Source organism: Synchiropus splendidus, chromosome 14 (genome assembly GCF_027744825.2).
Source record: "Synchiropus splendidus isolate RoL2022-P1 chromosome 14, RoL_Sspl_1.0, whole genome shotgun sequence".
In the NCBI taxonomy this organism is placed as follows: domain Eukaryota; kingdom Metazoa; phylum Chordata; class Actinopteri; order Syngnathiformes; family Callionymidae; genus Synchiropus; species Synchiropus splendidus.
This window is the reverse complement of record NC_071347.1, coordinates 22,424,620-22,450,871: the sequence shown is the minus strand read 5'-3', so window position 1 is coordinate 22,450,871 and position 26,252 is coordinate 22,424,620. Positions and strand designations below refer to the sequence as shown.

The following is a 26,252-nucleotide window of genomic DNA, read 5'->3' as shown; positions in this document are numbered from 1 at the left end:
TGACGTCGCTCTCACGTCCGCCTGCACAGACGCACGCCTCCTAGTGGAGGTCAGGGAGTGAAATGAATTCCGCACACTAGAACCGTGGTGTTTGGGCCTCTTTCTTTCAGGTGCTGCCCCCTCGATCGCAGCTGAGAATTGTAAAATGGTTTATCAGCGATTAATGTTGTCATCGCGAGCACGGCGGGCTGGAACTCGCTTCGAGTGAAAGGAGTAGAAACCTGGAGTGCGGCGACACGCTCGACCAGAACAGGGTCGGCGCCGCATTTCAGATTTCACAGCGGCGCTCAGGTACATGATTCTGAGCCACGGTTCAAAGTGTTTCCTTTTCAAAGTCCCAGAGAAAGGCCGGCTCTCCGGGGGAGAGTGGCGAGGACGGGCGTCGGCCGACATAAAGACATCAGCGCCAGAATGGCCGCTGTCATTGCCCTGCTGTCGCGGAGCCACAGAGTTCAGCTCCAGAGGGCTTGTTTTCTCTCTCTCTCACCTCCACGGGACGGAAAGCCATGTTTCAGCTTCGTGTTCTCGGAAACCAGAAATGTTACCTTCAAAAACTAGAATCTGAATGTAGCCACGTGGATTACAGCAACTGGCTAGACAAAAATGAGAGCTTTAACTCGAGAGAATCTAACACTGGAGAACAGCAGCTAAAGCTAGCGACCAAGGAGACAATCCCACACCAGAGAATCAGAAGATCGGCGGACAATAAAGGGAGAGTCCAACACCTGCGATTCAACCGCATCAGTTGCAGAGAATTTAACCAGAGAACAAAGTCTGAGTTGAGATAATCTTAGTCTGAGAAGAACAGAGGAGATAATCTAACATGAAAGAGAGAATGTTAAAGAATCTAACCGTAACTCAAAAGCAAGAATCCGACAGTGGAAAACCTCTCGCTGCTGCTGCTGGGAGAGAAGCTTCTGGTGAGGGAGCATTGACACGGCATTCATATTATTTAGTGCACAAACATTCCAGGTCGCAGCAAACAAACAAGCGACGCAACAATCGTTACGGGGTGCGTTTCTATATTCAGCGAAGGTCATCAATCTACGCTGCACGTGTTGATGAAGGACAACCACGCGGCTACAACTGGAGGGAGTTTATGATGGATGTTTGTGAGCGCGGGAGAAATCAATCGGCAGCTGCGAGTCACCAAACCGAGCCGCGAGGACTCGGAATGGAGGTGACTTGGTTTGCTGATGACTCAGCAGCTGTGACGAGCGCGAGCCTCAAACACGGGACGTGGACTTCAGGTGGGTCTTCACTCTTGAAGAGCATAAATCAAAAAGAAGAATCTGACAGTCCAGCAGGGGGAGTTTCATATGACGATAATTATTTTGGGATTATTTCAGTAATTACACTGCTAAAAATATAAATATCTCATCCTCAGCTTTGGATGTCAAAAGACAAAACAAATTTATGATTTTTTTTCTTAAATGACCCTGAAAATCCACATGAAACCATAAGAGTTTCCAGAAAAGAAGAAAGAAGGAATGTTTTTTTTAAAAACAAAGAATAAAATAAAGCTGAGCGTCAGAAAAATAAACAAAAGAAAAACATACAGGAAAAAATAATATTATATAAAAATAATATTATATATATAAATTATATAAAATTATTTTGTCCAACCCCCAGAAAAATCCATATTAAAAAATGATAAATTTTCGAGTAAATAAATCATTTGACATATACGACAAACTTGACAAGAAAGTGCTTGAGTAGGAGAAAAAAAAAAAAGTTAAAATCAAAAATAAAATAAAAAGAAAAGCTTTTTTTAAAACAAAAGAATAAAATAAATCTGAGCATCTGAAAAATAAACAAAAGAAAAACAGTCTCCTAAATTAAGCAAAAAAAAAAAAGAAAAATCCACATAAAGAAAAATAAATAAAAATTTACTTCAATTCAATTGAACAGTGTGCTCTGAAGACAACACAGAACCTTTGTCAGTGCAGGAGTTGCTGCTCCACTGATCCCACTGATGCAGCAGACACGTGGCAGCTAGGATGAGAACAACAACAACAAACATGGAGGAATCCTCCCTGAACCAAAGCAAACAAAAGCATCTGTTGCTTTGGTTCAGGGAGGTTTTTCACTGCACAATGTCCAGGGTTTCCACCACTCTGAAGATTTAAAAACTTGAATATAGACACCATGGTGGTTTATTGTGCTGTTGTGTTTGGCTCCATCATTTGATTCAGTCATATACCACATCCATTCACATTGACAAATGTGGCTTATTGTGGCAAATATTCTTCTACCATTAAACTGTGATTAATTGAGATTAATTCCTCACAAATTCTCTAAGTAACTAGATTATTTTTTAATGGAATCCCACCTCTAACATATATATAGATATATATGTGAAATGAGAAAGTGCTTGAGCAGGAGCAGAAATAAAGAGATGAGAACAGAGTAAGGAGCCGCGGCGCCTCAGCAGCAGCGGCAGAGCAGCGCGCGCTGCTTATTTTCCCGTGGTCGAGGACGCACGAGGCCTGTTCTCCAGAGGGGAAGAGCCAGGGGTGAAACTGGCGTCTCACACCGCCGCCATCGCTCGGCGGGCGGCGGGTGGAGGAGCAGGGCCTGGGCTCTCCGGAGCCACCCGCTTGCCTCTGGCACCTGCTGATGAAGGCGGAGCCAGCGTGGCCACGCAGCATGGCTCCGCCGTGCGCGCCACACAGGCCGGTGTGCCCGAGCACGGGACTCACTTGTGCGACTTGTGGTCCAGCAGGCTGCTGTCCAGGTCCACGTGGGTGATGAGTGGCCGCTTGTACAGGATGTTGATGTCTTTGGTCAGAGACAGAAGACTGTGGCAGAACTTCATCCCCATCTCCTGCAGCTCCCTGGTCCCTGTCTGAAGACCCTGCGCACACACAGTGGTGGTTTTACGAGGACCTCTCCAGGACATCACCCTTTCCCCAGCCTCTCCCCCTAAACACAAGGCTCACCTGAGCCAGACCAAGACCCTGCTAGAATCACCCGGGTTTTTTCAGGTTTTAACCCCAAAATTGAGGCTTCACCTTGTGGGGTCCGGCCAAGAGCTCCCAACTCCTCACACCTCCTTGTGGGGACTATTGGCAGAGGTGCTTTTCTAAGATTCGGTCAGCGCAGGTTTTGCTATACAGGTTCACACACACTCACCCAGAAATTCAAATTTCACTTTATTTATCTGTTGACTTTGAGGTACTTTTAGTTGTCTCCTTTGTATATTTTGGATTTTTCAATTTTATTTGCTGGTGCTATTTTCACACAGCTTTTTATACGTTATTGAAGCTGCGCTGTGTTTTAGAGCATGCTCCGGCTCACCTTGTAGATCCCCTGGTCGCAGCCGTTGTACGTGTTCTCCATGGTGTAGCTGCGCAGCACGCCGATCTCTCGCCACACCACCACCCTCGCCGTGGCCGAGCGCGACTTCTCCACCTGGAGCAAGGGACAGACTGTGAATATGACTCCATAAAAGAAGGAAGATAAAACAAAATCTATTTCTAAAAATCAACCCTGAATCAAATAATTCTGTCTCTTGTTTTTAAGATTTTTTAATGTATTAAAAAACTTTTTAAAATTCTAATTTTAAAACATTGATAAAAAAAAAGTGGGCTCTGAACAAAAATAAATAAATAAATAAATTGATAGGCAGCTGAGTTACTTTACAAAAACGTAAATACAATCATAACAATAATAGCGACAATAATGTTACTAATAATAGGAGTCACAGTCAAAAGAAACCAGCCAAACAATGACTTGGGTATCTGCAGTTGAGTTCTTACCAAGTAGTTGCAGCTGTTGAAGGAAAACGCTGGCGCGATGCGATCGAGCGTCTTGGCGATGGTCTGGCGGAGACACAGTCGGAGTTACCATACAGAGCTGTGCTTCACTCAGGTTCAAGCTCCAGTACTGAGTCAGGCAGCTGAACTGCCAGCTCCGAGTAGATGGCGCTAATGCTAAGCTACACGATTAAACCAGCTGATGCGCTTCAGTTTCTAGTCTGAGGACAAGACGGTTGCTTTTGCTGCGAACATGAGACGCTCCCGGAAGACTTTGCGTAGACGTTGGACATGAACAAGCTGCGTTGTTCGCAAAGCGCAAATCCTACTTTGTTGTGAACAACCTGCAGCTCCCCTGACGTCAAAGCTAATGTCGGACTTCACTGATAAAACACTGAACTTTTCTTGGTTCATGATGCAAATCGAAATATTTTCTCATGGAATAAATATTCAATGTTAGCAAAGCAGCTGGAGAACCGAAGAAAACAAACATTTGTCCGCAAGCGTGACTCTATGAAGACGCACGCTAACTCTGAGCTAACCACTTTCTTCCATTGACTTGAACAATTCTACCTGACTGTGTGAAACAGGAAGTGACAGTGACATCACCGCACGATGACATCACGAGCCGTCACCGAGGGGAGAAAGCCAGTCTCACTCTGTATCCCGGATCCTCCTTCAGTCCGATGGTGTCGACGGTGGAGCCCGACTGCCACAGCGTCTCCTTCACACTGCAGCCGTACAGGAAGACGTTCTTCTTCCGCGAGTGGCCGTGGTAGTCGCAGAACACCTGGCGGTGGATCGGGAACGTTCCCACGTCAGTCTGGGTGTTTAAACTCATTTTTCAGTTTGTATTCGACAACAAAAATCGCTGTACTTTCATGCTAAAACAAAGGCATTATATCAGTCGGACTTGTTTACAGTCGAAATTTGATGACTTTTATTTTTTTAGCATTGTTTCTATTGTGTTTTGTTTCTTTTTATTATTTTGATTTGTTTTCTTCAGACACCCGGGTGACCGTCTAGTGCTAGCGAGCAGGTATGACGCTCATGACAAAATGGCAAAAAAAAAGAAGAAGAAGCAAACAATGTTCATCGATTTAGCATTTAGTGGCTAGCACTGCTTAGCTAGTGAGCATGCTCGCGCGAATGACTCAAGCTAAGAAACATGAATAGATACTTTTTTTTTTTCTCTGGTTTTTGCCAGCAACATGGCCCCTGGATCTGGCAAGTCGTCAAATCTGTATCGGAATCGGACCGAACAGATCCGGAATGAACCAGCGGCTTTTATCCAGCACGGAGTCAGCAGCTATCTGGAGTTTGACTGTCATATCTGGGCCGGATGTGACGCAGATCAGTGCCATATCCGGGCCGTATATGAAGTTGTTATTGGTACTCGATCCACGTACCAAATGTGGCCAATATCTGGGACAGATCCCCGAGTGCATCGGGCCCCACACCCAGGCGATGAGGAACCTGACTCACCAGCGGCGTCCGCCCGATGCTGTTGAGGTAGTAGAGCAGGCCTTTGGCGTGGTAGATGGTCGGACAGAGGACCGGGTCGGGTCTGGACCACTGCCGGTTCAGATCCTCGCTGTTGACGTCGCAGCGGTTCCTTGGAGGACACGAGCACATCGCTGGTGAGGCGAGGTGAAACGAGAACGAGAGCGGAGAAATGGGCGGGACTGACGTGCCGTTGATGACCCCGTCGGGGTTCAGCATGGGGATGATCTTGAAGACGAAGGCCTCCCTCAGACTCTGCGCCACGGGGTCACTGCTGCACAGGAACTCCAGGGTTCCCTTCATGACCCAGCTGGCGTTGGACTCGCCCGGGTGCACCCGGCCCGTGAGGAAGACGCAGGGCCGGTTCCCTGCCACCAAGACGACAGCACAGCTCTCAGAAGCGCAGCTCACCTTGGCTGTCAGTCATCACGGCCTGGCCTCAGTCGCCCGTTCAATTAGTTCAATCACAGATGTAATTAGCCTCGTGCTGACGCCGCGTCCTCAGCCCCCCTCCCCCCAGTCCCTCCGTCCCCGCCGGCGCCGGTGACAGCTGCTAAATTGCGTTTGCTGCCAGAGGTCAGGAGTGATAATTGTAAACTAGTTTAAGGGTCGTCGTGAACATTTCAGAGAGAGTGTGTTTATGGTCACCGGCGGAGGACAGTGGCGCCACTTCAGCGCCACGTTGGAGGCGCCACATCTCGAGAGTGAGGCGTTTACAGTCAAGAGGTTACCTTCAGTAGAGCTGGGATATCGAAGCATCACCGGGTCCGCCCCGGGGCCTCCTCCCAGACGGACATGCAGAGAACCCTTCACAGGAGACACGTGGCTTCTAATGTCTCAAATAGACCTGGTCGAATGAATGAAAAGTGACTTGGAAAACCAGGAGTCACCTTTCTCCCTTGAAAGCAGTTTGTTGACAAATAAGTGCAGAAGTGACTTGTAATCTGGAAAGTGGACTTGGTTGGAAGTCTGAAATTGACTTGGACTCGAAAAGGACAGAAGACAGAAACAGACATGCAGACAAAGATGTGGAAAAACTGACTTGGCTAACTTGGGAAGTCTGATATTGACTTTTGTGAGTCGAGCCAGTCTATCATTGACTTGATGGACTAGGAGCTCTGGAGGTGACTGGTTCAATGAAAAAGAACAGAAAACATGACTGAATGTCTGAAATCCACTTGGAAGCATAGGAAGTACTGAAAACATCAGAGTTGAAAAGTGATTTGGCCAAATTACGCAAGTCCAAAATGGACTTGTAGGTCTGGCAAAGCAAAAGATGCAGGTCAACATGTGCAGATGTTTGTCCTTTAGCTTCTCAGCAGACGTGTGGGAGGTGAGAAGACGGACCCAAGTCTCCTGGTCAGTGTCAGGACGAGTTAAATTCATTCATTCACGTCTACATGGGGCTAAACCCGGAGACACCCAGGAGGGGTCCTATGAAGACAGACTACCACACATCATCAGTGAACCTCTGAATGTTCTTCAGCAGAGGGAGGAAACCAGAGTGCGCAGAGGAAGTCTGATTCAACTCGAATTGGGTGGTGGTTTGACCAAGCCGGGCCAAGACCATTCAGACCGACTCGTGTGTCCTGTCACTCATTACCGCAAATGAACCCCCGACGGTGGAACTGCGATCGGAACAGCGTCGCTCCAGACAGATGCCGCGGCTCGGCGCCGATAATCGGCCCTCATCCCTCACAAAGGTTAAGTTCAGTAAAAGACAATCTTCTCCAGAGTGAGCGACGAGGAGAGATCGGCTCTTTAATACGATTCATATCTGGCAGCGACTCATGAATACGTTCCTGTCTCCGGTGAGAAGTCGACTCCCGATCACAAGCGCTCCGATTGGATTGTCGCGCATTAGAATGCATGAGAATCAATGGAGGCCGCGGCGGTTTCACTTCAGTCGCCGCCGCCGCCGGAGCGTTCACAGTCAAATGACGAGAAGAAACGGCATAATTGCTTTGTGCCGCTGCCCACTGCGTAATAGAAGCGGAGCTAGCATGTATCCCCATTATGCTAATGTGGATATGCTATGATGAATCTCATATGGTTTTGTGCTAAACAAATTATTTCTCCATATTTCCAACTGCTAAGGATCACTGGGTTTCAATTAAGCACCGAAGAATAAACAAAGCATGAGGTATCTGTCTCTGCCAGGATGAGACTCACACACACACACACACACACACACACACACACAAATAAAGAAGGAATCAATGACACGTCGCCGGCGCTCTGGGTGGCATGGAGTCATCAAAGGAACGGACGAGGATTCGCCGGCCGCCACAAAGTCAGACACAACAAGAGCTGCTTCACCAGAGCTGGTCAACAAGGCAAGGTGACTTGGTGCAGAAGTTAAAACTAGCATGTTAAAACTAAGAAAAGACTCGGTGAACCATGAGGCCTGACCATGACTTGCTTGACCACGACCTGGGAAACAAACAATTCAGTTGATTAACTTGGCTGAAATGGCTCTAGTCTGAAAGTCTGAAATGGACCTGGTAAAGTAACATGGTGTACAGTGACTTGTTAAATTAGGAAGTCCAAAGAATACTTGGTAAAGTACAGCTAACTAGTATTGTTGGCAAATAATTAAAAATGACTAGATGGACTATGAAGTGTGTAAAAAAAAACATTCAGACTAAACAAGAAGTTGAGGGACTTGATCTGTTAAACTAGTAACACCATAGGGGACCTGGTGCACAAGAAAGGATAAGAAGTGACTTGGTATATTAGAAAGAAAGGAAAAGACTGTTCCCCCCAAAACAGGTCTGAAAATGACTCGGTTAAATAGGAAGACCAAAAAAGGTTGAAACTGACTTGGTAAACTAATATATCGAGCAGCAACTTATTGAACTCGGAGGTGTGTAACTGACTAGGTAAAAGAGAAGACTTGCATATAAATCCAACATTCACTTGATGAAATACGAATCCAAGAAAAGACGTGGTGTTTCACTAGAAAGTACTACTTCAAGTGCCCAAGGTCATCCGGACTTTGACTCGGTTATGGAATTGACTTGTTAATTGATGAACTAAACTTGACGAAACAGAAGTGACAACAGACTTGGTTAACAAGTGAGTTGGAAACCGACTCGCTTCACTAAAAGTCCTCAAAAGACTGTGTGACAGAAAAGCCTGGGTGAACTTGAAGCACGACAAAGACCTGGTAAACTAGAGAGTCTGAAACAGCTGCCAGTCAGGATCTCGGCCTGGAAGACGTTGCTGTGGTTTGCGAGTCAGTGAAGTCCTGGACTGAGTCAAGGTGAGGGAAGCGGCCTGTCAGTCAGTGAGCAGGGCACCGCACAAACACCATGAATGTCATTTCACCCGGTGGATAATTGACTTGGACTCGGCTGTGGGATGATCAAAGGGAAGTTTAGAGGGAGGAAGGCGCCATGACGGACTCATTTAATATCAATCGCCAGCGTAATAGCGCAGCAGCTAGCAATTAAGCAGATATGTTTGCTAGCATCTGCCTGCTTCTTGATTCTAAGAAAATACAGATGAATGAAAGAAGGAAACTTTCCACCTGAGTTTGAATGCTCTTCCTATCCTTGTGCGAGAGCACTCTGGTTTCCTCTAACTTGACACTGTGAGGCGGTGCATGTCCGTCCTTTCCACCAGGGTGTCCCTGCCTCTCACCCTGGGGTGCTGGGAGAGTGTGGCTCAGGTAGGTTCAGGAGTACTCACGGAGCTGGTGCATGTCCCTCCAGCCCCGGCTGGCCGGGCACGCCGTGATGGTGACCACGGGACAAGGGTTCCCGGTCAGAGTGGTGCAGAGAACCTGCTGCTGGAAGAACACCTGAGCCGGGTCCACGGACTTCTGCAGTACATTCAGGTGAGCCTGCGACAGACAACGCAGCGGGCATCAAGTCATTTTCTAGTTGGAGATTCTGCTCCCGTCACGTGTGAGGGCAAAGTGTGGGCCGTGGGCCTGATGCAGCTCTGAGCTCGCATTCATCCGGCCCTCGGGAGCCTCACAAGTCCTGGCCACCTTGTCATCTAAAGATCTCCTCTCCTCTCAGTCTTAGGTATTTCAGAGCTGCGGCCGACTGTTCCCTGCTAAATCAAGCAGCCTGAGTCAAAGATTCATGGAGACAAACGTCCTTCAGCTATGTTAGGAGACCCACTTATTCACTGAACCACAAGGAACGGAAATGTGCACCTATCCCAGGTGGGTTGCATGGGGACAGCAGGAACAGACTTTGGTCTTTCCAGCGACCTCTTCATGCTGTTCTCCAGGAATACGGCCTAACCCAAGAGACATGGGGTTCACCAGGGTCTACCCTTCGGCTCCTCACGTCACCTGCCATCACAAACTACAGGAGGCCTCCATTTCTCTCCAGCCGGAGATTGCATGAGGAGCTCAGTCGTCGGGACGAGACTCAAAGAAGAACCAGACTGAGAGAGGCCAGTTCAAATGTTCCAATTTTTTTTGGATGCCTCCCTGGAGAGGAGTACCTGAAGCACAGCCACATCCAGACATCCAAATGCTCCAATTCAGGTAAGGCATCGCTCCAATGGCGACTTGTCCCTTTCAGAATCCACTCGGAGGCCTTGAAATGTCCAACCCTGCACTGAGACAGGTGACATTTGTCCGTACCGATCAACCCACTGTCGTCCTTTTGCGTCCCATACTGACGCCGAAGGCAGCCTTCATTGTTGCATGTTGGCGCATTAGGTTTCATGTTTCCCTGGCCGCGACTCTCTCCCGACTCTTTGGTCGTCGTGTCACGTGAAAGAAAGATGGCGGCTGGGGTTGGGTAAGCCATGGGATGGCACACCTCACGTTCTGCAAAGGCCTTCACGGTGACAGTCAGGAGGGGGGCCACATAAGGGGTTTCAAGTGCACTGCAAGTCAGTTAAGAGAAACGTGTAACGCAAGGTGCGGGATCGAAATTGATGATCGTTTGAGAGCGATTTTCAAACACCGTCGCCTCCAAAGAGGCATGAATCAATGTTTGCGCAGGAAACTCCCTGCTGGGAAACAAGCCCCACTCTTGTAAGTTCTATCTCGCTGTGAACGCGCGGCTCACTTGTCGTCCTCTGAAACATTATCTTGTGGTTTTGCACACAAACTTTATTCATGATAAAACGAGGATTCAAATTTCTCCGGCTTTTTTGCTCACAGTGAAAAAAATCTGATCATTTATTTACAAAGTCTGCGGGAACACATATTTTTAAGAACCATATGTTAAAATATTCATGGTGCATCTTTTCCGTCAGGGCTGCATGTTTTATAAGGTGATTTTTCCAAGGATCCAACACAATGTTACATGTTACTGGAATTTACACCGAGCGGTCCGGAACTTGAGGGATCACTTGAGGGAACGTAGCGCCAGGTGAGAGCCCTGGTCAGGAATATATCCTGGAATGGTTAGGAGCGGACTTACCTTCAGAGCAGAGTAGGTGTACGGGTAGTGGTAGGCCAGGTAGCAGACGTCCTCCTGGTGCTTGAAGGTGATGGTGAAAGTCAGCGTGTAAAAGCTGGGTTTTCTTCGACCTCGTGCCGGACAAAAGTGGTTTCTGGAGGGAGGAACGATGTTGTTATGACTAGGACTCATCCAATGGGGAAGGCGGAAGTGCGTGGTCGCCACTGAAATGGGAGAGTGGTCTGAGTGTGTGGCCAGGTCGACTTGAGGTCGATTTGTTTCTCTTCTTCAGACCTCTTAGGATGTCATTTAATGCTAATCGACATGAGCGTAATGACAGTGCCAGAGTTCAAGCAGGACCTGCACTAGCAAGGTTTCAGATGCTGCCTTGTTAGAGCTTGCCTATGATCCGAGGAGCCCACATCAAATGTGACTTGGGGCGGCCGCAGCAACTTGCCCACCATCTGTCAAGTCTCCATCAAAACCAGAGGGGGAACGCGGAGCCATGCAGATCTGTAGCCGCTCATCTTTCATTCGTCTTTAAAGGCAAAAAGGACACCGTCATCTCTGGCTCCATCAGACCATTCAAAGGCAGTTGCAACTGGTGGACACAAATCCCGGGGTGTAGTTCACAGGTAAATTTGTCGCTTTTGTCACACTGGTCGCGATCGCATGGCACATGGCATCCACATCCAAGGTGATGGACCTGAGCCATTCCAAAGGCCATTGGAAGAGATAAATCCAGGACCGTAGTTTCTTTGCCTGGACATGGGTCCAGCCTGGAGTCAGGTCGTGTGGAAGGGCTCCTGCGTGGGCCCATGTTAGCTGCTCTTCAGGGGTTGGTCACACAGCCCAGGGGATCTGTCCTATCGTGGGTCGGATGCTGTGGGGTTTGGGCACCAGTCAAGGCCTCGGCAGCCCGACCCTGAACTGTCACATGAGGCCGGAAGCCATGACCAGCTACGTGTTCAGGTCCCGCTCGGGCTCCCTTTCTCTCTGGAGTTGCCTCTAACTTCATCGCTACAACAGTGTAAACTAGCAGGGCATGAATGGACCCTGAAGTCAAAGGTTCAGAACAAAGACCTGCAGCCAAGTGGCTCCATTGAAAAACATGTTTACAGTTCAGAATCAGTGCAACCGATATCACCACCCCGAAACGTGTCTCTATCTCTATCTACGAACCTGTAATAACAAACGTCGGCGCCAGCTCTGACCCAGTGCGGCCTCCCTTCCAGAGCTTCCCTGACCGAATACAACACCGGCTGCATCCCTGAAGGGAGAGCACACAGAACCAGAGTTAGAAAATCATGACTGTTATTACTGTATTCAACAGAACAGAACCGTTGTCAGTACAACTTCCACGTCCCAGTTTTTCTTCAATAATTCAGCCTGCCTTGTTGTTGCCATGCTATCTTCCAGTCACCGACCCACCACTAGTTGACTTGGCTGTCAAGGAGTGAGAGAGTGAGTCATACAACTTTACAAATGTGTTGCCGTAGAGCGCCCTCTGGTGGACGGCGGTGTCAGCGCCCGTGTAAAATCGCCCAACAAATGCAAATGACCGGAACGTCCTGTCGTATACAGACAGGAAGTGGCCCCGAGGAGCGTCTACCTGGATTGACGTTTGGATTCAAGAGTCTTGAAAGAGCTGCGGGGTGGCGACAGCTCCACGTTGATAACTCTTCCCTCAGAACCATACGTTACAATCCTCCAGAAGAAAAGCCATTTGCTCCACAATGAAACACCAGTTTTTGAATGACTGTCGTCCGTCCTTTCACTTCTTCGGGAGATGAAACCGATTTCCCGAGGGACTTTGAAAAGAGTCATTTTCCAGTACAAAGGGCATTGTATGAATCAGAGCGGCTGCGTGCGTGCGTGCGTGTGTGTGTGTGTGTGCTAAATTGCTCCAGTAGTAAGCGAGTGTGTTTGGCCATCCCTTTTGTCTGTGTGTGTGTGTGTGTGTGTGTGTGTGTGTGTGTGTGTGTGTGTGCGTGTGTGTGTGTGTGTGTGTGCTAAATTGCTCCAGTAGTAAGCGAGTGTGTTTGGCCATCCCTTTTGTCTGTGTGTGTGTGTGTGTGTGTGTGTGTGTGTGTGTGTGTGTGTGTGCGTGTGTGTGTGTGTGTGTGTGTGCGTATTTAGCTGTAATGGATGGTCTATTAGAGCGGCGGCCGCTGCCGAGCCTGTAGCACTGTCTTCAGAATTGGAGGCAATAACAGCAAGAAACCGTGAGAGGTTTCCTCCATCTATCCAGCGTGTGGTAAAGGGTCAGAGCCAAAGGACTTTATAAATAACAAAGACCTACTGATGCAGAGGTGAGGGGGGAAGAGGGGAGTTGTTTGTTTCAAGCAATAAAGCTGCAAAGTGTGGAGTCACTTCTTAGACGTTCACTTCTAATGTCTTTCTCGCCGAGAGTTTGGTCTCTGAAGCGAGTGGGCTCTGAAAACGTGGAGGTTCTTTCAAGGGTATTTTTGCTAAGTGACTGCGATGAGACGGAGAGGCGGAGGCCTCCGTTTCCACTCTAACAAGCTCGGAGTAGTGACCGAAATAACAAGATCGTAGAGGCAAAACGGATGTGTTTGGACCTCTACTTTCTAACTGAAGCCCAGCCATCCAGGAGTGACTCAAACCGCTGCCCCTCCACATCATGAGAGGTCAGTTCTTCAGTTCCAGGGGCAGATCCAGGACACGCCGGAGAGAGGGTGCTGACCGAGGCTCCTCCCTGAGAGCTGGAGGAGGATTCTGAGGAGAGTGAAGTCTCGACCTCAGGTGAGCAAGGGGAACTCCCCTCCCGCCGGGGACTACAACCTCTGATCGGTCAAGCTGACCATCCCTCACTGAGAAGACAGTGGTTCAGGCGTCACCTGTGCGACAGAGAGCTGAAACGTCTCACCGTAGTTGAACTGACTGTTGCTCTTCTCACAGTTGATGACGTTGAAGCGGTACGGGACGTCCGCCTGCATGTTGCTCACTTCGAAGTAGAACCACTGGGCGTGCTGCGAGCAGTTGGCGTCGGCGTTCAGCACCAGGTCGTACTCGAACCTGGGGGGCACACGGACACACAGGGGGGTTCTTCTCAAATACTCATTCACAAGAGGCACACCAGCGCCCTCTGTAGGTCACCCTCCACGCTACATCTCTCATGCCCCTCCATCACAGACTCCCTGGACTTCGGACACTGTTTATACCATCAGTTAGGCAGAAGATCTTTCAGTCATTCATTTTCTAGGGACTATTGACTCTCACTCGGACCGGAGTCTAGCCCATCTAATTGGGGCGACAGGAGGAGAACACCCTGGACAGGTCCCCAGTCCAACACATGACATTTTCACGGAGCGTCAGGCTCGGTTCACCGCGGGTTAGATACCCACCTAAGGGGTCCTCCACTTCCGAAACAGGCTGAATGAACCCAGGTGGAACATTTTCAGGTCCCAATGGGGTCAGTAAGAGGAGACTTATCTACGGTTTTGGAGCTGTTCTGTCTCGGACTTCATCTCGCCGTTCTTCAGTTGTAGTCACAACCCCAGCAGCAACGCGAGACACTCACAGCTGTCATCCATCTCGTATCTCGGCATGCTTGAACCTACCTGCGGACCTGGACGGCCTTCCTCAGGTTCCCGCACTCAAACTGGGAGAAGAACTTCAAGGAATCTGCTCTCACAGACGGACTCTGAGGACTGGAGAGATGTTGGGAGCGTTACGGTCATGGCCGTAGCCAGAACAGCGGCGACCCACCTGCAGTCTTCCAGGTCAAACACCACCTGGTCGATGATGTCGCCGGCGTTCATGAAGCGCTGGACGTCTTCAAACACCTTCTGTCTGAGGAGATCACACTTGGATAAGAGAGACAGTCCACTCAGGTGAACTCCCTTCCACCACTGACTCTGAACCTCTCTACCCCAGTGTTCCGTGGTGTCGGCAGGTGGCCGAAGCAGTTTCCTGTTTCTTTACACTTTACCTGACACAGTGTGATCGGTTCAGTTTCCCCTCCGAGATCCCAGCGCTCCGTTCTCATCCCTTCCAATTCAACAAGCAGGCGGTGCTTCAAGTCAACTAAACCGATACCATCTTGTTCCAACACACTTCCCGAAACTCTGGGCCTCGCTGGGACCCTTTAAGGTCCGCCTGCATTTGAACTAATCTTATTCTCCCAAACAATCAACTCCAGAAACAAGGACATTATCGTTCCTTCGGCTGAGCGAGCAAAGATTCATAAATGTTCCGTCTGAGATAAGTGCCAACAGGCGCGGCCGTAATTCCATTACGTCTTGAGGGGAAATGGCATCTTTAACATTTTTAAATGTCAGCCTGTTTGAAAACATCCCTCAGTGGAGAAACATTCAAATGTGGAGGGGAAAACTGTGGTGCTGCGTGAGTCAGTTCCCTTGTGTTCCCCAGTGGGCCTGGTTTTATCAGCGACAAATGAACGCACCACTCTACAATCCATGCAAGATGTCTGAGAGATATGAGCGGGAGTCGAGTCTCAGCGATCCTGACGTGATCCTTATCAGATGTTCGGCTGAGCCTTAGCTGGTCCTGTCTCCTGGGTTCTGAGTTTGGTGAAGTTCCTCACGCTTCTCTGAAGACAGCAGTCCAGAGGTCCACCACATCTCCTGCTAGCTCTGCTGCCTCTGTGATGGTTTTTGTTTAGTTCTGAATTTTTTTCTTTCAAATTCACTCTTAATGTGTTTGTAGAGAGGGTTGGACAGTTTGAATGAGTTTCAGTTTTTAAAAAGTGCTTAGTTCCAGTTCAGTTTTTACTAGTTTTAGTTCTTTGTTTCTGTTTTTTTTCCTTTCAACATGGGGTGTTGGAACAAGATTGAAGGTTGAAATAGGTCACCAAAATAGTCAGTAATAAAAACTCCACCAAAGGCAAAGCATCAAGTTTGGAAAGATGACCACCATCGCGCCAGTCAGTGTCGTCAGGTCGTCGACACAAGTGACGTGACGGACTGGACATGCGGCATCTGCTGCCAGCTGTGGTGAAACCAGCCCAGATCAATAGATTCTAAATCATCTCAGAATGCATCTTTATGACATAAATAACGTCGAAAACAAGGGAGAATGTCGCTATACCTTTAGCTTGTTTTGATTCATTTTGTAAACAGGCGATTCAGTTGGTTATTGTTTTATGAGATGATTTATGATGATTTGGTTCTCATGGCTTCATCACGGTGCCACCTTCAACTCTGGCTGGATCGGTTTACATCTGCGTGTGATTCACCCTGGATGAGAATCAGCACCTCTAAGTCCGAGGCCATGGTTCCTGCTCAAGAGGAGAAGTTTAAGTATCTTAGAGTCTTGTTCTCAAGTGGGGAGGTAAGCGAGTTGGAGATTGGTCGATGAATCTGTGCAGCAGTGGCGGTATTGCAGTCAGTCGAGAGAGCTGAGCCAAAAGGCAAAGCTCTCTATTCATCCAGACCATCACCAACGGGTGGCAGGTAAGGAGTTCTGTCACTCAGGAGAGACTCAGAGTAGAGCTGCTGCTTCTCCAGTTCAGGAGGGTCAGGCACCTCATGAGGACGCCTCCCTTTGGAGGAGACTGACAGGTTGACCCAGGACCGGGTGTAAGGATGAGATCTCGAGCCTGGAAGTGTCTCGGGTTCCCCACTCGGACGTCACAAAATTGTTCGAGAAACAAAGGAGGAACGAAGCCTCACAAAGAAGAAGCGCCGTCGACGTCCGGCTTCTTCCCAGAATCCCAGGGTTCAAGTATCCACTGAACTATCTTCCACAGCCGTCGGGTTTACTCAGAGTAACTCCTCTTCCACCAGATATCAACAAGCCTTGTCACCTATCCGCACCGCCGCGTCCAGGAGGTTGGAGTCGCGGAACGGTGAGAGAGGAGAATAAAAGAGACGGACTGTCGTCTTTAAATTACCCCATCATGGCTGTCAGCGGCGGCGAGGCACTAAAGACTCCTGCGGAGGAGTGACAGAAGAAAGGCGACTGGCGGGAGATCGTGAGATGTGAGGGAGAGAGTGATGGATTGGGGTTGCGGGGTTGATCCCTGATGTTGGGCAGATGTCGAGCGGGAGTGAGCTGAGCTGAGGTTGGAACACGGATCTGCATTGGCTAAATCCAGCGAGGTGCCCATGTAGCCGAGGAGCTACCGTCATCTTATGGAGCAAAAAATGGGCGATGTGTTGGCCAGTCGGGTGCAGAAGCTCCGCCGACCCCGGTCGATAAAGTGCCCTGGAGTGGACGACCGCAACGATTTACGCAGCCTCGAGGTTTGTTGTTCCACTCTTTTCTGTCCGTAGCTACAGTTGTGAATTATGGTGGTACCTTGAGCGTGTGCGGTTCTGAACAGAGAGAGACCCAAAATTCTGCAGGTCAGTCCCATTTACCGCGGGTTTCCGTTCCACTACCTCCAAAATATGTCAAGAGCATCAGCTGAAACCCAAACCCCTGGTGTTCCGAGGCCCGGTCCCCCTGTTCTAGGTACCAAAAAGTCTCAACTTGTCGCCTCAATTGAAGGTAGCCAACGCCGCGACATGTCACGTGACATCCCTAAAGAAGATAACCGACTTTCTTGAGCTGAATTATTTGACTGGGAAAAGTCAGATTTCAAAGGATCCATGATCCATTCCAGGATTTTCTTTCCTCCTTATTAGGCCTCTTTCACGTCCCCATCGAGCTCAGCTGCTCCACCTCGACCTTCGACTTGTGTCAGCACTTCATTTTAGATAAACAAGTGAAGTTTCTGCACGTTTCTTTCCTCCCGTCACCGCTTACTCTTGAGAGTTGAACCGTCGATCGCTGCCGTCAGAAACACTGGAGGTCAAACTGAAAAGAGCCCGAGTCTCACGTCTGACATGCGGCGGCGCCTGCTACTGGTGTTCCATCTGCCTCTCCTGGGGTTCTGCCAGGACCAAAGTGAGTTATGTCTTCTGCTCAAGGACACTCTGTGAGCCTCGTTGGAGCGTTCCAACTCTGTTTACCGCGACGGAGCTCAGAGGAGCGACGCGCTGATAGATGCGGCCTTTCCTTCCCTTCCATTGACATTTACAGACGCAGACACGGAGGAGCCGCGTGCATCCTACCTCTGAACGTTGGCTCTGCGAGGGGCCATGGGCTCGTGTCCCGGCGGAGGGACGTGACCCCAGAAATCAGGGAAGGCCAGGATGTCGAACCCTGGAATGGACTTGGTCTTTCTGGCGACGGTGCGGTAGGTCTTGGGGTCGTGGTGGGAAACACCAGCCCCACGTCTGTCCAGCAGCCTGTCGATGACGGAGTGACGCTGCGATTCCTCTGCCTCCTCCTGGTTCTGCTCGTCCACTGCGCTGTCCCTGAGAGGAGAAGCGGCTTGAGGTCCGGTGGAAGCGTCCAGTGTGTCGTAGCCATGTGTGTTTCTGGACCGACCTTGTCTCTCCGGCGAGCCGCTCCAGCACCGGGCTGCTGCTGAGGAGGTTGTTGAAGTCAGGACCCGGCAAGTGGCTGTCGACTGGAACTGGATGGTGGACGACGGAGCAAATCTCACGTTCAAACATCCGAGCTTCTTCAGTTCATGCGCTCACCTCCAGCGGACGTTTCGGGCTCGGACTCAGAAGTGGACCGGGTCAGTCCAGAACTCCGTCGTCGATCTTTTCTGGAGACGGGAGGAGAGAAACCGTTGACCTGCTCTTCATCGGAGGAAGATGAAGCTGTGGAACTCTCATCTGGACCTGAACTCAAGTCCAGCCCCTGAAACAGCAGCATCGGGAAAGAAGAAAAGAAACAATCGACAGGATTTAAAACGTTGGTCAGAGCAAGTTGTATGTTTTTCCCTTAACAGCAAACAATTGTTTTACTTCAACAAATGATCATAGGAAGAAAAGACCACTGCGTCTGCTGCAGAAGGAGGACAGAGCGACCGAGTGTTTACTCAAGCAGGAGCACTGAAGTGACCTGAGCTAGTCCAGAAACAAACAGCGTCATGTTTAGAGCCCCAGCAGGACTGCATCTCCAAAGACTGTCGGAGCAGAGATGGACGCTAGAACCACACTGAGACACACGTACACTGCAATAGTGAGAGGGAAGATGTGGAGCTCACTGACACAGGAGGTGAAAAATCTGCACAACATGAAGGAAAATGAATCCGACACATCAGATTAAAAAGCACTATATTTCTATATAGTGCTTTTTAATATGATTTCTTTTTAATGTTTGAAAATTACACAACAAAATATGTCAAAAACAGTAGTTCAATATATAGAAGTTAAGCAAAACTAGGAAGCAATTTCTCACAAAGTTTGTAATGAAAGTATTTTTGTATTTAAAGGTGCTTTTATTTTTGACCTTTCATTTCGAGTGATCATAATAATAAATCACTTGTTTATGTATTAGTTCTTCAAGAGTCTCTTTCCAAAACACACAACTCAGTTCACCAAAGTCATTTTCTGTTTCTCCTCGGAGGACTGCACTTCTGAAAGTCAAAGAAACATTGATGGGCTGCTGGATTTCATTCGGTTCAGAGGAACATCTGCGCTTTCCTTTCTTGCTCGTGATTAAAAACAGTTTAACTTTAGTTTGTTCAGAGAACAGGCGGGCGACAGTCTCTTCGGGAGCTTCTCTCAGAGGAAAAGGTTTGGTCTTCCTTCACGTCAGTCACATGCCACCAGCAACTCAGATGACAGATGAACAATTTGAAAGCCTCCACCTTCACCACGACCTCCTCCTCCCTCACTGCCGTCCTCCTCTGCTTCATCTCCGTCGCTCCTCCCCTCAAACATCTGCCCTCCCTGACTCCACCCGAGCCGCGCCCGTGGTTCCTGGTCTGGAGCCAGGGACAGGAAGTCTGAGGAGCGCTGTCTCAGATCAGAAGATCCACTGCCAGCGTCCAGCCTCTCCTCCCCAGGTCTGAAGCAGGAAGGAAGTGAAGAAACAAGCCCCGTATCTCCTCACGGTGCTGCTCCTGGTTATTGGTCAGACATTCATCAGGAGTCACGACGCTCCGTCCGACATGAAACATTATCCCGGGCGCAGACTCTCGTTCATCATCTCCATCTGTCTCTGACAGGATCTATTTCTGTCTCCTCCTCAGCAGCCGCGCGTCACGTCCCACTCCTGTCACGCCGGAGCTTCTTTTATTAGAAGCTGATAATTACCGACATGTATAATTAAAGAGAGGAGTCGGGGAAAGGTGTGACGCGGCCTGTCGGCGACACGAGCGCTGGCCCTGCACTGGGAAAGCGCCGCTCCGCGGGAGGCGCCTGGTGCTCAGGCACGCCACCAGTGGAGATGAGTGGCCATGTTTGGGTTTCTCAGTCAGTGTCGGTGACGTCGCGCCCTGCTTCTGATGGGGTTCCTGGGAGGCCCTCAAAGAAAAGCCCAAGAACCCAGCAGGACCGATGAAAGAAGGTTCAGGACTGAGTCCACTGAACCAAGGGCTGCAGGACTAGTTTTGCGTCCCTTGTGTCGACCCCTGAACCTGAAAGTTTGGGTGCCAAACAGGTGCCCCAGCATCCTCTCACCCCGCCCGGAGCAGAGGAAGGGAAGCATGTCCCTCTGACAGACCACTGAGTCCAGCTCCTCTGGTCATCCTTCCTCCCTCCATCGGCCCCCGGGCATCCAACAGTGCAGTGACGGGAGCAAAGAGAGACCAGCACGCTGCCGTCACGTCAAGCTCCAGGAGGACGACTGCGTTTACGATTTCGTACCTGGAAGTCGTGCGACAGTTCGGGACAGAAACGCAGGTACTGGGGCAGCTGGTCCTTGGGCCGGTCTGGTTCTGGCCGACGGCGAAGTTTGTTCAAGTCAGTCTCCAGGTCGTCGTCCTGCTCAGAGAAGCCCATCAGTGGTGATGAAACTCAACTCACACATCGACATGCCATTTATTACTGTTTATCATTGTTTTGTACAAAGGAAAAAAAAAAAGAAAAATGAATTTGGACAGTTTGGTCCATTATAAATGCTTTTTTTTATCATTTATTTTTTATTGTAAAATGGTTATTAGACATATTTAGTCATTTTTCTTTACATATTTTATTTGAGTGTGGTTTAATTCAATAATCTTCATATTTATTCATCTTTTAATACATTTCTACTTTCATCAGTTTTTTTATGTTTGTGCATCATTTTTCATTTATCTATCATACTTTTTTACTCTGGATTCATGTCTTATTTGAAGTTTTGTCACCTGTTTTCATCCTTCTAACTGTGAAAGCTCCTCCATGTTCTGACCTTGAGCCTGATGTTCTCAGCCACTCCTCCATATTTATTCCAGTCTGTAACTAATAACGCCACTCTGCAAATGATATAAACACAGGCAGGTGGAAGTATGAAAGCGGCTCCACTGTTGGTGCGTGGAATGGAGCGTCCTGGTTGGCTGGCTGCTCTGACAGCTGGAGGCTTCACACCACCACTCACCTGCTGAGAGGAGAGTCTCATGTGGAGATTCATATGAGGATTTTAATCACATCCTTCCGAGCCAGTTTATCGGAGGCAGCCGTGACGCGGCAGCAGAATCGCCTCCTTTGTTTCTCTGGGACTGGAGCTGGGCTGCATGTTTCATCCCTCTGGTCGAGTTCATTAGCTCCTGTAGGGGGCGCAGTGCTGGGTGGACACCCAGACGACAGGGCCACTGGAAGATGGAGCCAGGAAAGACCCAGACCAAACGCCCGAAAACCCAGGATCGATTCAGCCAGAGGAGGCAAGACCACCACCACCTGACGCCTGGCACCAAGGCGCTGATGCACCTGGGTCCTGAGGACCTGGGCCTGGAGCATCCAGACACACCAGGAGCCTCGGGAGCCAGGATGGAGAGCCAGGACACGTCAGAGGAGCCAGCTTTTGGACTGGTTTCATGACTAGAACTTTGGTCGCTGCTTCTCTTAGCTCAGTGGTTTTCCTGTTTTCATGTTTAAACGATGAAACGCTTGTTTATTCTGCTTTTAAAAACACAAATATTTGCTTCATTATTTCCTGAAAAACTTTTCTTATATAATTTGAGACATTCTTTCTGTTTAGATCTGTAATAAATTACATATTTCCTATTTTCTGTGAACTTATATCAAACTTACATGAAAAACTAAAAAAACAAAAAAACTAAAATGATTCATATAATAATATATTCATATATATATATATATATATATATATATACAGCTTCCTTTTGTTATGTGTCTTGATTCGATATAATGTCACTCAAATTATTTTTTTTTCCCAAAAATTATAAACTTGATTTATCTTTATACAATTAAAAATGTACGTAATTATCTTTTTTAACATGTTTTTTTTTGCTCACTGATATTTTTCAAAGAAAACCATAATATCTAGTACATGAATAATACACTACTGGTTTCCCCATAGCTCAGTAGCGCCTCCTAGTGGTCCACAGTCTCTTCCTCTCACCCGTGTGTGAGGGCACTCACATAGTCTTTGCTTTCTTCTCCCTCTTGATCTTCATCATCGTCCCCGCTGTCTTCGCTGCACTCGTCTACAAACACAGCACTCCAGCTTCAGGTGGGCTGCGTGGTTCAGACAGCTCTGGCTCAAAGGCACTACTGACCTGGCTCGGGGGCCGTCGGCCGCCCGGGGAGGGGGAAGGTGTAGGCCGAGCGATCTGACGTCAGGGGGAGACGGGTCTTGGGGAGACACTTGCGCATCAGCTGGACGGACGGCCCCACCAGGGTCTCCAGGGCTTTGGTGGACAAACACATCTGCGAACACGCGACTCATCGGTGGAGAGCAGCAACGGCAACAGGACGGGAACACGACCAGGTCACTGAACTCAAGAGTCCATGTCACCACTTGTTGAGCTAACATTGTAGCGTCTAGCTAGCGTCCAGTCTGTGGCGCCATTTTGTTTGTCGAGCTCCTCACCTGCTGCTAGCATGCTAACTGCTAGCCACTCATGTATCCTTGACATCCACAAGTTTAGAGCAGCGGAGAGATGCGAACCTTTCTCTCCCATAAACATCTACGTTTTAAAACCTTTGCCATCCATAGGTGTAGATTCAATAGCTACCAGGGAGTCAACTGAAGACAATAAAAAATACACCATTATAACAAAGACTTCAGCGTCTCAAGAAATCTGAGTTAAATTCAAACAAAATAAAACTGACAACAAGAAAAATAAATGACTGAAAAAAATAGAATAAATAAATAATAATTCGCTGACAGTTATTCGTCCATTAAGAAACTTAAAAAAAAAATCAAATGAAGAAAAAGTGTCTCAAAAACCCATGCTTCAAATAATAATAATAATTTTCATAATTAAAAAAAAAAACAAAATAACTAGATAAAATTACATTTTTAAAAAAAAATTGTTTACAGGGGAACCTTGTGTATGACCTGAAATGAAACCAATTAAACATAAAATACAAGAAATAAAAAAAAGTTTAAATTAATTTAAAAATAAACTAATAAAATAACAAAAACTGATACTTTAGTCCACATTTTCGGGAGAAAAACAATGTAGACTGAAAAAAAACAATGTATAAATTACAATGAAAAATACTACGACATATTCAGTAAAATAATAAAATAAAACAACTACACAAGTAAAAATCTACTCTGGCGAAGGAACGCTTCAGATTCTCTCTGTGTGAGATGTGTATCTGCACTGCCACCTGCTGGTGGCTGCGTGTGAGTGAGGTACCTGCGTGGTGTCGTAGAGGAGCCGCAGGCCGCCCTGCGACACCAGAGCCAGTTGCCCTGCAGTGCTGTAGGCCAGCTGGTGGAGGCAGCGCAGCAGAGCGTGGCACATCTCCACGTCGGCAGGTTCGGCGTCCCGGAGGTGCCACTCCTGGTGGAGCCGCAGCAGGCCGGAGATGTATCCGCCTGACACCGCTGCCTCCACATTCGCTTCTGGAGAGACAGACAAAGATGGAGGTCCTGTCAGACGCAGTCGGGGGGATGGTGGAGTCAGACTCAGAGGTCAGAGGGAGCGGGAGCATCACGGGGGCAGCGTTTACAGTGAAGAGGTCCAGACGTCCCTCGCACCAGAACACTCTGAGAGTCTCTCTGATGATTTAGAAAAATCAAACACTTGAAAGAAAGTTTTTTAAAAACAAAAGGGTTTTAATAAACAAGACAATTTTAAAAGATAGGTGTCCAACGTCTAAAAAAAAAGAAACAGATCACACATAAAAAGTGTCACCTAGACAGAAACTTCATACAGTGGTGACTCGGTTTTCGAACGTCCCGGAGTTCGAACAAAAATTTCGAGATTTTTTTGCTTCGGATTTCGAACGAAAATTCAGAACTGGAACGCCCCGAAAAAAAGCTGGAAAAAACAGCGTGCGCGGACCAATCAGCCGACCCACGAGGTGCTTTGTTATTGTGTATAATGCAGCCTCTGTATGCAGACGTGTCCCGTTAGCTCCATTTACTGACTGTTTCTTCTTCATATTGAGGTGTAAAACCTTTCCTGTCTCCACACTGGAGCGTGGTAGAGTGTCACAGGGGAGGTGCTGGAGCGCTCACTCCAGGGTTTGATGTCCTGTTGTGGGCTGGAGCTGGGACAGGGATGAGGCCAGTCTGGGACAGAGCGTGACTTGGTTTATGACTTTGTCACAGCCAAACTGCACAGAAGCGCACATTCAGAGCTGGACACGCACCGGGCACCTCTTCCCTTCTGGGGAGACCTCACTCACTCGGCAACCCCTCCCACATGCAGCGGCCACACACATAGAGGAACAGCCACCTGCAGCAGACACTCCACATTCACTCCTACAAAAGACTGTTTTAAGGCTTGGAGCGAATTAGTTCTTTTTCCATTCATTGTAATGGGAAAAATCCATTCAGATTTCAAACAACTCGCTTCTCGAACGGCCGTCTGGAACGGATTGTGGTCGAGAACCCAGGTTCCACTGCAGTTTTAGTGAAAAAAGCACCTTTAAAAATATGGTGGTTTGTCATTGACGACCTCAAGTTGCCTTTTAAAATGAATAGTCAAAAAAATCAAACGTGTAGAAGAAATAAAAAATGGCAGCTAATGCACTGCAATTGTATTGAGATAAATGTCTATTGAAGAGGAAGAAGAGAAATACACGTTTTTCCCTAAATAAATTATGAAAATAAAAAGATGAAGTTGAGCTTCAGTTCAACACAAAATACTGTTTGTCATCACACAGGGTGAAAAACTGGAATAAAAAATGAACATCATTTTTAAAAAAAATCACACCCAGTCACGTGACACACCAACGTCAGCGTCTCGTGACGGAGGAAAACACGCTGAGATTTGAAGCGGTGAACTCGTCGGAGCGCTGACGTCACGATTGATTCCGGAGCCTCCGCGACTGCGCACGTGTTGGTCCGTCTCGCGCGTGAGAGGCGTCCCGCACATGAGTCGTCGGGAGAGCGGCGCGGACAAATGCGGCTTGATTCTGGAGTAATTGGCGCCTTTATGCCGCCTCCAAACACTGCATTATAGATCAAAGCGGCGCGGCGGCAGCAGACGCCAGTCCATGTTCCAGTTTATCAGCAACACGGTCCCCTTGATGTCCGCCGCAAATTGGCTCTTTGGCGGCACAATATTGCATAAATCATGGACAAGCGCGCGGCCTCCTGCTGCCATGTGACCGGGAGCGACGGGGCCGAAACATTATGGCCAGCGCGGTTCGGTCCTTGCGAGGGAAAGAGGGGGAGCAACCGACTGGTTTCCTCCCGGTGTTATCAAGCGGGACCTGGAGGGGGGTTCTGGGCCTCTTTACTTCGGATGCTGCCCCCGCGACCCGACCTCAGGAGCGAGGGAGAGGTGGACAGGGACTGTCCGGCACTCCTGAAGTGACAAGAGGAATTTGGAATGACTCCCATCGTGTGTGCGCGCGCGTGACCAACAGGTCCTCGACCTGCACACGATGAAGACATGAAAGCGAAGAGCAGCAGCGCCACCCGCTGCACATCATGGTAGAATGCAGCAAGGAGCGTTGAATGAATCATTTTTCATTTTCAACTTGATTGAAGTATTGAGGGAACCGCTTAGAAAGTAAATAAATAAACAAAAACATTGCAAATGTGTTGCAAAATGGTGAGAAAATAATAGCTGCAGGTGAGGATTTAGTAAATGGATAAAACAATAAGGAAAAAGAGTTTTTGTCTTAGAAAAAGACAAAAATAAAAGAAGAAACACATTTAGAGAGAGAGAGTATATCAAGGTTTTAAATGACTACACACACACATACTGTGCATGAAACTTCAAATAGAAATTGAAAGTATTCATTGTTGTATTTAGCCTGAATTGTCCTCTCTGTTGTTCAACAAGTCAATTGTCTTTGGTTTTTTTAATCCCACTTTGTGACAATGATGGTGATGATGATGATGATGAATCACTTACTTGTGCTCAGAAGAGCTGCGAAGGCATTGATGGAAATCCTGAAAGTAAACAAGAAGAATTAAAAACAAACCAGTTCTACACACTAAACTGTGCGTGTGTGTGTGTGCGTGTGTGGGTGTGTGTGTGTGTGTGCGTGTGTGTGGGTGTGTGCGTGTGTGTGCGTGTGTGTGGGTGTGTGTGTGTGTGTGCGTGCATGTGTGGGTGTGTGCGTGCGTGTGTGCGTGTGTGTGGGTGTGTGTGCGTGCATGTGTGGGTGTGTGTGTGTGCGTGTGTGGGTGTGTGTGTGTGTGCGTGTGTGTGGGTGTGTGTGTGTGTGCGTGCATGTGTGGGTGTGTGCGTGCATGTGTGTGTGTGTGC

The 26,252-nt window shown here is 48.3% G+C and overlaps 1 protein-coding gene across 4 annotated transcripts in view; it reads right to left on the bottom strand.

Annotated features, from left to right (window-relative positions):
• Positions 1–26,252, bottom strand: part of LOC128771214 (cytosolic carboxypeptidase 4) — a 50,144-nt gene that overhangs the window by 4,061 nt on the left and 19,831 nt on the right. For 2 of the 4 annotated variants that reach the window (XM_053886483.1, XM_053886480.1), the window contains 20 exons: positions 25,896–25,933; positions 23,217–23,425; positions 22,125–22,275; positions 21,988–22,052; positions 20,275–20,391; positions 18,154–18,319; positions 17,999–18,086; positions 17,680–17,925; positions 14,369–14,452; positions 14,221–14,310; positions 13,527–13,675; positions 11,819–11,906; positions 10,658–10,790; positions 8,955–9,108; positions 5,449–5,629; positions 5,244–5,373; positions 4,417–4,581; positions 3,762–3,824; positions 3,301–3,414; positions 2,703–2,857 (listed from right to left, as the gene is read on the bottom strand). In XM_053886483.1, coding sequence (XP_053742458.1) covers positions 2,703–2,857; positions 3,301–3,414; positions 3,762–3,824; positions 4,417–4,581; positions 5,244–5,373; positions 5,449–5,629; positions 8,955–9,108; positions 10,658–10,790; positions 11,819–11,906; positions 13,527–13,675; positions 14,221–14,310; positions 14,369–14,452; positions 17,680–17,925; positions 17,999–18,086; positions 18,154–18,319; positions 20,275–20,391; positions 21,988–22,052; positions 22,125–22,275; positions 23,217–23,425; positions 25,896–25,933 — 2,586 coding nt within the window. The remainder of the gene's footprint in view (positions 1–2,702; positions 2,858–3,300; positions 3,415–3,761; positions 3,825–4,416; positions 4,582–5,243; positions 5,374–5,448; positions 5,630–8,954; positions 9,109–10,657; positions 10,791–11,818; positions 11,907–13,526; positions 13,676–14,220; positions 14,311–14,368; positions 14,453–17,679; positions 17,926–17,998; positions 18,087–18,153; positions 18,320–20,274; positions 20,392–21,987; positions 22,053–22,124; positions 22,276–23,216; positions 23,426–25,895; positions 25,934–26,252) is intronic. The other 2 variants (XM_053886484.1, XM_053886482.1) reach the window with 1 other exon arrangement.